Genomic DNA, 12,758 nt, shown 5'->3' with positions numbered 1-12,758 from the left:
ATTACTTGTGATGTGTTTTAAAATAATTTTCCTTTTTAAAATATTTTTTGTAATAATTTTTAATGTGTAAATCTATACTAATATAATAAAGAGAGAGCCCAAACCTTTGAGGCGGGTAATCTCAGGAACCACACGACCAATCACAACACCCAATACAGCGTTGGAAAGGGCAGTTGCAGCAGAAGGACATAGGCTATGCAGATGCCCACCATATACATTTAAAAGGTAAAAGAAGCCTGCCAGCAAAGTAGTCCCATGTGGGCGTGTCTGCGTTGTGCTGTGGGCGTGTGCTGGGGCGTGACAAACGCTGGGGGCGTGTGGTACATTCCGCCCTTCATGCCATGTCTCATATCGTGTGCTGTGGGCGTGTGCTGGGGGCTTGGGCGTGTGCGGGGCGCGGGATTACGGGAAAAACAGCGAGCGTTGTGCCCAATATTTCATTGTTTTTCTTCCGAGGTTCTGTACATTCCAGCTCTGGGTGTCCACCCTGGTCCCTTTAAATACCCCTGCACCCCATAATCATAACCCACCCTTATTCCTTAAAATACCCCAACACCCTTAAACACTAACCCATCTTAACCCTATAAATATACCCTGTACCCCAAAACCCAAACCTATCCCTAAACCCTAAAAATACCCCTGTACCCCAAAACCCAAACCTAGCCCTGAACCCTATAAATACCACTGTACCTCAAAACCCAAACCTACCCCTGAACCCTAAAAATACCCCTGTACCCCAAAACCCAAACCTGGCCCTGAACCCTAAAAATACCCCTGTACCCCAAAACCCAAACCTACCCCTGAACCCTAAAATACCACTGTACCCCAAAACCCAAACCTAGCCCTGAACCCTTAAAATACCCCGTACCCCAAAACCCAAACCTACCCCTGAACCCTAAAACTAGCCCTGTACCCCAAAACCCAAACCTAGCCCTGAACCATAAAAATAACCCTGTACCCCAAAACCCAAACCTACCCCTGAACCCTAAAATACCCCTGTACCCCAAAACCCAAACCTAGCCCTGAACCCTATAAATACCCCTGTACCCCAAAACTAGCCCTGAACCCTTAAAATACCCCTGTACCCCAAAACCCAAACCTACCCCTGAACCCTAAAAATACCCCAAAACCCAAACCTAGCCCTGAACCCTAAAAATACCCCTGTACCCCAAACCTGATACCTATCCCTAAACCCTAAAACAACCCTTGTACCCCAAAACTATATCTGAACCCTTAAAATACCCAAACACATATACCTCAGTACCCCAAAACATATACCCCTATACCCATACTTACCTTATCCAAACATTTAAAAAAACATGCTTTTACCATTCATGCATTTACAACGAATTTTGTTGCAAATGTATGCGTGGTAAAAGCATATAAAATGTAATGCCATGCGTTATAATGGCATTGCGGAGTCATGGTACTTCCGTAATGAAAGTATGCAGAGTGATGGTATGCGGAAAGAAAGTTGCGGAATAATGGGTGTTTACCCTCCCCCGGTAAGTACATTGGTGGCACGGCGGCCCACATCTCCAGCAACATACTCATATTTTTTCACCACCGATTTGAAAATTGCACAGGTCTCTCTCATTGATGGCCAGCACCGACATACACTTTTAGACACACCTCCCGTCACAAGTTCTAGAATTGCGAACTTTAGAGCTGGGGAGCTAATTTCGAATCTCGGCATCAGCTCAACATCCTGTGATTCCAGGCAAATCGCTTTGTCTCCCCGTGCCTACCACAAATGAATGTGTTCTTCTGTAATGTAAATTGTGCTCATGCCATGTTGTCGAGTTCGCACTATATAATATTGCAAGGGGAAAAAAAGTAGGGAAACTCGAGTTTACACACTACTGAACGTGCACTCTTACCTGCATCAGCAGTGCACTGTGAATCGGAGCGTTTCACAGGCCTGTCACAGATAAGAAATGCTATCAAAACGAAATCCTACAAAACAATATACTACTGGCCGGCAGCAATTCATACCCGTACAACGTCGGGACGGGCTGCTAGTACTGTATACATAATGTATATAAAACGTGTCACCATCTTTTTATGATATTGAATTATCGAAATAAAGTATTTTGACTGACTGACTGACAGTCGACTTGGTACTAGCCATATATCTTAATGCTTTTGCTTTCCCTTCCTCTCTCCTAGCTCTTTCTTGGCTTTGTTTCTCCATATTCAGTTTTTTAATATCATTTTTGCTAAATTGTAAAATAGCTGTAGGGTTTTTTGCCGATAGATCTTTATTGATATTCTTTTGTAGGTTGCCCATGCTAGCCAAGGGATTTTATCAGTGTGTTCCAGAGCTAAACAGTCCTTAAAAATATCCCTGGTAAACTTTGGGCCCTCCTTGCGCCAAATGTTGTGCCATGAGCACAATGCTCTTACTTGTATTAAGTTGGTGACATATGATACATCAAATTTTTTATGCCAGAGAAATGTTGACATAGACCTTGGTACGGCCAGCATACAACAAAGAAAATAGTTTTCACACAGTTGTAATGTATTAAGATTAGCATTGCCCTGCACTTCAGAGCCGTAGGTTGCTACTGATAGGGATTTACTACCATAAATTTTAAGCATATCGCGGATGAGTTTACTACCTATCTTATTACAAAATCAAATAATCGCCTCTGTAGTTCTGATGAATTTAAGTCCTGACTGGTCTAAATGGTAAGACTAATTACTGTTCAAATAAAATAAAATACGTAGATAGGGAAGATTCTTGACTTCAGTTAACTTTTAATTCCTAACAAAGTGAGACTTTCTCTTGGCCCTGCCTTGGCCGCAGATCATCACAAACATCTTGGAAAGGTTTAATTTTAAATCTCTCTGCTCCTTGTATGAGACAAAGGCTTTAATTAGTTTTTGTAGACCATTTGCAGTTCTCGAGATTAGAACTGTATCGTCTGCATACAGTAGCAGCGGGGTTGGTCTCGCACCTATTTTCAGTGCATCTGTATTTAAATTCTGAAGGGTCTCATTGATCCCATTAATATATAATGAAAATAAAAGTGGTGCGATGACACAACCCTGTCTCATTCCCCTAGATACCTTGAAGTTTGGGTTGCACTCACCTACCCTTCCATACCTCACTCTGGATGTCAGTCTTGAATATAATTGTGATAGGAAGGAAATAATATCATCAGGAACGCCCATATCCATCATAGCTTCCCACAATTAGGCATTATTTACACAGTCAAAAGCAGAACTTAGGTCTGCAAAGCAAAGGTGGATTAGTTCTCCCTTAGCCTTCGTGTATTTATCGATTATCCGATGTAGATTTATGCACTGTTCTACCGTCCCCATCTCCCCCCTAAAACCATATTGGGTTTCAGTCAAGATATTATCATTGACCCAGTTCTCCAGTCTTTCAAGAACTATTCACCCCATGATCTTAACCGATGAGTCTAGGAGGAAAATGGGACGGTAGCATCTCGCATCTCTCGAATCCCCTTTTTAAAAATTGGGACAATAACACTATCTGTCCAAGTATTGGGGACGCAACCTTCAGCTGCTGCATTGCAGACTTGGGTAAAAATGGGGGCCCATAACAGTGTATATTTTTTATATACATCGCCGGGACACCGTCGGGTCCTGGAGCCTTGCCATGTTTCATCTTATGTATTGCTATGGGTACCTCTTCCAGCCTAATTTGCTGGAGGGGTATCATAGCTATAGAAAGGGGCTGTTCTATATTATTAATAGATGCATTAAAAATCCCACTAAAATGGGTAAGCCAATCATTTGGGTCGATAACTGTTTCAATGATGGAATCTTGATCATCCTTCCACATAGGTGAGTTTATCACTTTCCAGAAAAGGGTGGAATCCCTAGTGTCTGCGGCTTGATTCAGTTTCAATCAGGCCTCCTCTTGCACCTTCTCTTACTATTTTTTAAAGCCTGCTTATATAGAAATTTAAGTCGCTTCGTTTCTGTTCTATATCTAGGTATTGTATGTAGGGCCTTATTTAAATCTTGTTCTGCCCGCTGCAATCATGATTAAACCAGCCGTTAACCTGTCTCTTTTTCGTTGTACTTTCTTTTTTTTTTAAATGGCTAAATATTGCTGCAGTGATTCTCTCATTGGCGGTCATAATCATTTCGGGGGAGGAATTAATATCAGTGCAGATTAAAAAACTTTCATTATTAGCATTAATAACCTTTTGCTACATAATGTCTTCATTGATGTTTGTCCATTTTATACTAACAGTATTCTGGCCGCCGCTATTTCGGGCAGCATTCATTTATCCTCAGGCCCATTAGTTTTATCACATATGGGCAGAGTCAGCGAAGGGTGGTCGCTAAAGCTAGTGAATTCACTGTCTGGTACTGTGATGTAGTTTCTGTGGGTGATTTCAGTGATAGATATAATAGTCAAGTTTTCTCAGTGGAAATTATTCAGAATACTTACCAATGAAACTGTGAAGTGCATTGTTAACTTTTTCTTTCTTAATAGCCATTGGACAATAGTGTCAAGCCCTTTATTGAAGAATAAAAATTAACAATGCTTTTAGACCTCAGTTTATTGGCTAGGATTGTCAGGGCTACCACTTTGTGTACTGTGGACATTCTTTTCTGGGATCCAGTTTGAAAGTGGTGGATAATTGTTTTTTAAGGAGTTGAATTTGTCGAGAATGATCTTGGCTGATATCTTTACTGTTGGACATAGCATCATTAAGACTCTCCAGTATTGGCTCTTTCATATATTCACATGCTTGAATCATTCCCGTTGTGGAGGTGGGAGTCCCACTGTACAATATAAAGCAGTAGAAGTAGAATACATAGCTTACAATGGCAAAAGATCTTGACTTTATTAGCGTATCTACATCATTTACAAAGAAGCCAAGTCTAGCCAATCAGGCTATTTATTTATTTATTTATTGGGCTTGTAGAGCGCGACAGCTAGCCACAAGGGTTTCCCGGCGATAAAGGAGACTGTAAGCCAAAAAAGGCGAAAGGGAGACTGACAAGCTGAGGGATTATTGGTTGAAAAACCAGGTCTTAATAGCTCTACGGAAACGGACATAGCTGGTCTCTGAACGGATGTTATGGGGAAGGGAATTCCAAAGTCTAGGGCCTAAAAAGGAGAATGACCTGCCACCCATGCTTGCAAGCCTGTATTTGGGCACACAAAAGAAGCCTTGTGATGAGGAACGGAGACAGCGTGCAGGTGTGTAGGTTTTAACAAGAGATTGTAAATAACTAAGGGCCCGATGTAGGTCGGTCGGTAACGGCCGAAAATCGGTATTTTCGGCCTTTACCGACCGGTATTTGAGCTTTGGTATGTAGGGACACATATTTTACAGAATCGGTAAATTTACCGATCGGTAAATTAATACCGAATCGGTATTTCTACCGATTAGGTAAATTTGGTATGTAGGTGGGACTATTCTGAGTCCCACAAGGCTTACTGATTCGGTATTTTAGCATCAAATTCAATTTGATGTTAAAATACCGATTCAGGTGTGCATGCACATGTGTGCATGCACACCTGTGCCATATGACAGGCAGACCTGCCCTTAGGGCAGGTATGCCTGCCACGTGGCCCCAAACCTTTTTTGGGGGTGCTAGAGGGTGTCAAAGTGACACCCCCTGCACCCTTGTCAAAATCGGTATTTACCGATTCGGTAAATGGAACATCTGGATGTTCCTACATACCCCCCCTTCTTATTTACCGATTCTTAATTACCGAATCGGTAAAATTCGGTAATTAAAAATCGCTAAATAAGTCCTACCTACATCGGGCCCTAGGTGCACTACCTGTCTTTATTTTATGCATGTAACTCAAGGTTTTAAATTTGACTCGACTTTCCACTCTAAGCCAGTGAAGGTCACGGATGCGCCCCGTGATGTGATCAGTTCTGTGACTGCCGCATAGCAAACGCGCAGCAGCATTTTGAACTAGTTGGAGACTTCTCGTTACTGCCTTGGTTGCCCCTAAATAAAGTACATTTCCATAATCCAATCGAGAAGTTATCAGGGCATTTATTACGGATTTCTGGGTGTCAGGTGGCAGCATCCAGAAGATTTTCTTCAACCAATGCAAAATGGTGAAGCAGATGGCTGCCACTTTGTTTACTTGGCATTGCATTGTTAAGCAGTTATCCACGGTCACTCCCAGATTGCGCACATGTTCAGATGGTGAAGGAAAGGCGCCCATCTCTGATGGCCAATGTTTGGGGCTCCAGAGGTCTTGTTTTTGACCTAAGACCAGGACTTCAGTCTTCCCTCCATTCAGTTTGAGTAGGTTAAGGTTCATCCAGTTGGATATTTCCCTAAGACCTGACTGGAGGAGGGAGGTGGAAGCTTGGTCAGAATGTGTTAGAGAGAAAACAATCTGGGAGTTGTCGACGTAAGTAAACAGGGTAAGACCTGCATTTTCTGCAATAAGGGCCAGAGGTATGACGTATAGCTTGAAAAGAAGAGGGCTGAGGATCGAGCCCTGGGGAACTCCGTAAGGGGATGCGTGGATTTTAGAGGTGGCCGTATTAGAGAAGATTTGAAAAGTCCGGTCAGTCAGAAAGGATGTCAGCCAGTCTAGGGCCTGGCCACCTATGCCCACAGAGGCGAGGGATCTGAGGAGTATGTGTTAGAATATTCCCAGCAGAGGTATCTTCCCTCAGATTTTCTACTACACGTCTGTGAATGGGAGTCTCCTGGAGCTCTGCTCTGTTCTTCATCTTATATTTAGATTTGGTTTATCCAGATTACTTCTGCTGTTTCACTTTTCTACACCTGACATTAAAATTACAGAATCCTTGAAGAAAGCATTCTTTAGACCTTTTGGGACCTGTGGAAAGAAGAGGCTGCGCTCAGAAGATCCTCATAAGGAGTGTATATACTGCCGTCATTCTGCCCGCAAGGTAAAGGGCTGTAAGATTTGTAGAACCTTTTCTTCTGAAACTCCCAATGATAGAGAGAGATGGCTCTTACTATGGTTTCAGAAACGTAAGGCTAAAACAACTGTTGTTTTTGAGGAAGAGGACAGGGAGGATGCTGTTACCTTATAAGAGAAGTCAAGTAAAAGGAAGAGGTCACACCAAGGGTCAGCAGTGATGCACAGAAAGGCCTAAAAAAGAGACTTAAACTCACACAAAATATCCATTGGGAGATGCCTGACCAGAAAAATCCAACTCCCTCAATAACATCAAACTCACAAAAAGTACAAGTTTGATCTTAAAAAAGACACACCATGAATCTTCAAAAGGCACCTCTCATAGAGAACATAAGGAAAACTTTTCCTCATAGGTCATTAGATTGGAGCCTTCAACTCCTTCAACCTTGTCTTTACACTTGTAAAATCCTCTTCAGAGCCAGTCATGGCAACAGCCAAAACTGTCAATGAAAATCTTATTGAAGACCACACCGACGATGACAACATCGACTACCTCAGCCCCGTCGACGATGACCGCATTGATGACCGCAATCTCGTAGAAGACCAGCTTGCCAACAACATTTATGATGAGAGGGTCGATGGCACAGTGGACGGCGAAACAACTTAGTTGTCAACAAAACCGCCAACGAAAAAAACGCCCATGTTACGCCTCACGCTGGAACTGACAATGACTTTGTCGACAATACCGTCGACGATGGAACTGCACAGGACATTTTGCACCCAGAACATACTTCACCTAGCAATGTGTTCCCGAGCCATTTATTGGATTTAGAGGAGTCTGACAAGGATGATGATGTACCTTTTGGTGCAGCTCATAGTCCCTCCAAGCTTAATGTCAAGTACCAGGACGAAAGGGATGAAAGGGAAATTATCAACAAGTATATCAAAGACAGAAATATATAGAAAAGCCAAGGCAATATGTGGAGCACTCTCACCATTTCATTCCTCCTCCACCACCTGAAGCCATGATTCAGGTTCCCGTAGCCCTTGTACAGGATTCACAGGGCATGTTGCAGGACTATTATATAGAGTTTCCTACACCTGAAGAGACAACATCATCCCCTATCCGTCCACAACCTCCTGCACCAAGATCACCCAAACCTTTGCCATCACGTGCCACTCCGAGAATGACCCCAGTATCTAATATTGCTATGCCTACTCATGACGACTGATCTTCCTTGGATGATGATAGAGAGGAGGGTAAGATTCACAATACTCAATCTCTGACCAATGAATGGGGCGATTATCTCATCCCAGCACCTTCCCCTACAGCACCACATCCAATGGATTCCCCACCAGGTGATATCGGTGGCTCACATACCCTTATGGAGAGAGCAGCCAAGCTATTGCATCTTCCAATCATGATAAAAACAATCAGATTGTTTCCTATATGATTTTAATGAACAATCTAGGAAAACTGTTAGAGCGATCCCTACCGTAGAATATATCTGGGCGGAAGGTATTAAAATTGTGAAAACTCCTGTCACAGTGTAATCTGCCCGGCCAAGAATTGATGAAAAGTACAAAGCTCCTGAAGTCTCGCCGACATATCTGGTTGGACATCCGAAACCAGACCCTACTACAGAGGCTGTCCAGCGCCGATCAAATAACCCTTCCATGCCAATTTCAACACCACCTGACAAGGAAGGCAGACACCTTGATAACACTGTTAAGCTGTTCTCAACGATGGCGGGCACAACTGTACGTGCGGCGAACTCGCTGGCAATCTTGGGCAGATATGACTGCCAGATGTGGTCAGACATCGCCACATATCTTGATTTCCTGATGGAAGACAAGAAAGCTGAAGCAAAGAAGGTTCTCCAGAAGGGAAAAAGATCTGCGTCGTAAATCATAAATTGTGCTATGTACATAGCTTCAGTAGGATTCCGACAGCTTGCTGGTTCAGCGGTCCTCAGACGCCAAGGTTGGTTAAAGGGACATTTTATCCTGAGGTACAAGATAAGATTTTAGCTATGCCATATGATGGTGACGCTTTGTTTGGGCGGCCCGTCGACGAGGCTTTACAAGCAATAAAGGATGACACTGACATCGCTAGATATTTGGGCACCATGCAGTTCCATAAAACACCTATTAGAGGGGCCCGTGGAACATTCACCTATTCATATTGAGGAGGATACCAGAGGTATCAGTCGTACGAGCCTTTTCAGCAGCATTTTCAGTCTACCTACCAGCAGCACCAACCATATTGAACAGCGGCAGCTTACTCCAACCAACCACCAAGGAGGGAGCAGACAGCACCAGATAGAGACATTGACAGGAAGCAGTAACAATATTATAGTGCTGAGTACGCCCCCTACAGCACACTATCCTGTGGGGTCAAGAATTTAAAAATATTCTCATCAGTGGCGGAAGATCACAACTGACAAATGGGTCCTGGACCTCATCACGTATTGACATAGTTTGATTTCACCCTAATCGGCATACCACTCCACTTAAAAGAGCGCCTCAGTCTCATCTTTTCTGGAAGGAAGTGCTAGCTATGCAAGCAAGAGTGCCATAGATAAAGTCCCAAGCTCTCGAAAAGGAAGGGCCTTCTCTTCTCGTTTTTTCCTGGTCATGAAGAAATCAGGAGAATGGCACCCCACTCTGGACCTCTGGATACTGAACAAGTACCTGAAAAAGCAATCTTTTAATATGATCACCCTTCAAGAAATTCTGCACCTCCTCAGGCACAGAGATGAATGCCTAGATTTGCGGATGCCTATTTCCAAATCCCTATAAATCCAAGCAGCACACATTTCTCAGATTCACAGTAGCTGGCACTCACTACCAATTCAAAGTACTGCCATATGATTTCAGGTCAGCTCCGCCGATTTTTACGAAGTGTCTCGCCCCAGTGGCTGCCTCCGTAAGATAAACAGGCCTCCAGATTCTCCCATATCTTGATAACGGGCTCATAAAAGTTCCATCTGCTTGTCAAGCGTCGAAGGATACAATAACCTGTCTGCAGACGTTCTAATCTTTGGGCCTAACAGTAAATTACCCTTAGTCTCTCCTTCAATCCTCAACGAAGAAACCTTTCCTAGACGTGATCCTGGATACATTGCAAGATAAGGCATTTGTGTCTCAAGAAAGGCTAGAGAAACTCATGACCATAAAACACAAGTAGTGTTAGGACACAGAAACGTGTCAATGCTCCAGGGGAAGGACAAACTCACAACGGGGAAGTAAAGCTCACACACGCTAATACTAAGCAAGCAACTTATAGTGACATTGAGGCCAATTAATGGGAAACAATGGGCTGCTTCTAAGCCCAATGTAAGCTAACAAAAATGTCTGGCAACAGGCAGTGCATGCATTGTCTTAAGATCTAAAAAATGCAAAGTTAACCAAGAAGTATACTAAATGTTTTTTATGTTATATTAACTACACGAGGATTGCTCAAGTAATTACAACCAAAGAAACGGAAGGGGCAGTTCTGTGTTATCAATTATTTGTCTCCATTCGTTTTCGTCTTTCTCTCCATAAAGGAATTGTGTTATTTCCGTTGCTCAGTCAAATGCCTGTATATAAAATGTAATGCTTAGATTAAACATAATACTACAAATATGAATTGTATGCAGATATAATGTTAAATTCTTTCCGTGCTATATGTTGACAGCTAAATGTATTAAGTTATTATTTCTTGTGATTAAAAGGGATTTTTTCATTTTCTGACAAAACTTAAAAGATGATAATTGTGGTGTTAACTGCTCCTCGTTTGTTTTTTCAAGGAGCTCAAAATATCCGAAAATACTGGAGCCGATACTATCAGGGATCCCAAGGGGTGATATTCGTGCTCGACAGTGCATCTTCTGAAGACGATCTAGAAACTTCCAGAAACGAGTTGCATTCCGCCCTTCAGCATCCGCAGTTATGCACCTTGCCATTTTTAATTTTAGGAAACCACCAGGACAAGCCAGCTGCTCGCTCAATTCAAGAGGTATTTAGTTTTTATTCTCCATGCAGGCCAGTCTGCTTTATTAGGCTTTAACCTTAATTATGCTGCTCAGAAATAACCATGTTATTTTCAGTCTAAATTGTATATTCTCCACAAATCAAGTGCATCAAGGCTTACTTGAAGAAATGTCACATACTACAATGGCATTTTACCACCCTACTTCACTTAATTATCATTTGGTAGTGCATATATCAAAATCAGTGCTAGTTTGTGTATATGTATATATGATAAACCCTTGTGGATTTTAGGTGAGGCACGACTCAGTGGCCCTCCCAATGCAGTCTCGTCTATCTATGCAAAGTTGCAGGTCTTCCAATGAGCAAAGCTTGATAACTTTTTCTCCTCCAATAATATAAATATATATATATATATATATATATATAAGAGTACACGAGTTTATAGAGTGATATATATATATATATATATATATATATATATATATATATATATATATATATAAAACACCTACTGGCGAAAGCCAGTAGGTATATATAGTTAGGATTGATTTCCATAGGTAAATTGCAACATTCTATTGGGAATAACTTTGGCGCCGGTTGAGGAATCTGCCTGAATTTATCAGCAACTTTGCCTCGCGGCGCTCCGGTCCTTCCCTGAAAGTTTGGGGGGGATCCGTCAAGCGGGGGCCGAGATAAAAGGGGGTCCCAAAACGTGTTTTCCCCATGTTAATTTCCATAGGGCGGTCTGTCGCACTTTTAGCTCGAACGGCTGAATGGATTTTCACCAAACTTGGCAAAATTGTAGGGACTGGTAGCCCGATGTGCCTTTGCTATGTCTCAAGATATGTGCTCCAGTGGATTTTGAGTAATTTAGGTTCAAATAAATGTATATATCTATAGCAGCTTACGTGTAAGCTTACTGTAAGCTTACCTTTTGAGCTCGAGATGCATTCTGATTGGCTGCCAATGTCTGTCAACACTCCAAAACAGAAACTGTTGGCAGCCATCTTGTGCCTCGGTAGACTGAGGCACAGGAAAGCAGAAAAACAAACGTGTAGAACTCAAAAAAAAGGCAGGGTAGAAGCACCCCGACCCCCTAGACCTGCTCAGGGGGTCCCACAAGGACCCCCAAGGCAAAAAAAAAAAAAAAATTTTTTTTAAATCGCGGGGTACCCCGACATTTACAATTTTTTTTTTTTTTTTGCCTTTGGGGTCTTTGTGGGACCCCCTGAGCAGGCCTAGGGGGTCGGGGTGATTCTACTCTGGCCCCTTTGCGAGTTTCACACCTTTGTTTCACTGCTTTCTTGTGCCTTGGTTCTAACAAGGCACAAGATGGCTGCCAACACTTCCTGGTTTTGAGTGTTGACAGACAGTGGCAGCCAATCAGCATGCCTTCCCGAGAAAGCTGCATGGTCATTGGCTGTCAACACTTCTAACCAGGAGGTGTTGGCATCTATCTTGTGCTAGTGTTGACAGACAGTGACAGCCAATCAGCATGCCTTCCTGAGAAAGCTGCATGCTCATTGGCTGTCAACACTTCTAACCAGGAAGTGTTGGCATCCATCTTGGATCTTAATAGACTGAGGCACAAAAAAGCAGAAAAACCAACATGTAGAACACAAAAAGGGGGCAGGGTAGAAACACCCTGACCCCTTAGGGTGCTCAGGTGGTCCCACTAGGATATTAATATATTTAAACGTTATCCGCTAATAGAATTAGCATTTAAAAAACCTTTGAAATTCACTGAAAAAACCATAGGTTTCAGGCCATATATAGTTAGGAATTAGCTTTTAAAAAACCTTTGAAATTCACTGAAAAAACCATAGGTTTCAGGCCTTATATAGTTAGGAATTAGCATAATTCACTGAAAAAACCATAGGTTTCAGGCCTTATATAGTTAGGAATTAGCATTAAAAAAACATCT

The 12,758-nt window shown here is 42.4% G+C and overlaps 1 protein-coding gene across 5 annotated transcripts in view; it reads left to right on the top strand.

Annotated features, from left to right (window-relative positions):
• ARL15 (ARF like GTPase 15) overlaps window positions 1-12,758 on the top strand; it is a 1,581,679-nt gene that overhangs the window by 947,886 nt on the left and 621,035 nt on the right. For all 5 annotated transcript variants that reach the window (XM_078675074.1, XM_078675073.1, XM_078675071.1 and 2 more), the window contains one exon: window positions 10,651-10,859. In XM_078675074.1, the coding sequence (XP_078531200.1) occupies window positions 10,651-10,859 (209 nt within the window). The remainder of the gene's footprint in view (window positions 1-10,650; window positions 10,860-12,758) is intronic.

Source organism: Lissotriton helveticus, chromosome 2_1 (assembly GCF_964261635.1).
Source record: "Lissotriton helveticus chromosome 2_1, aLisHel1.1, whole genome shotgun sequence".
NCBI lineage: Eukaryota > Metazoa > Chordata > Amphibia > Caudata > Salamandridae > Lissotriton > Lissotriton helveticus.
This window is presented reverse-complemented; position numbering and strand designations above follow the sequence as displayed.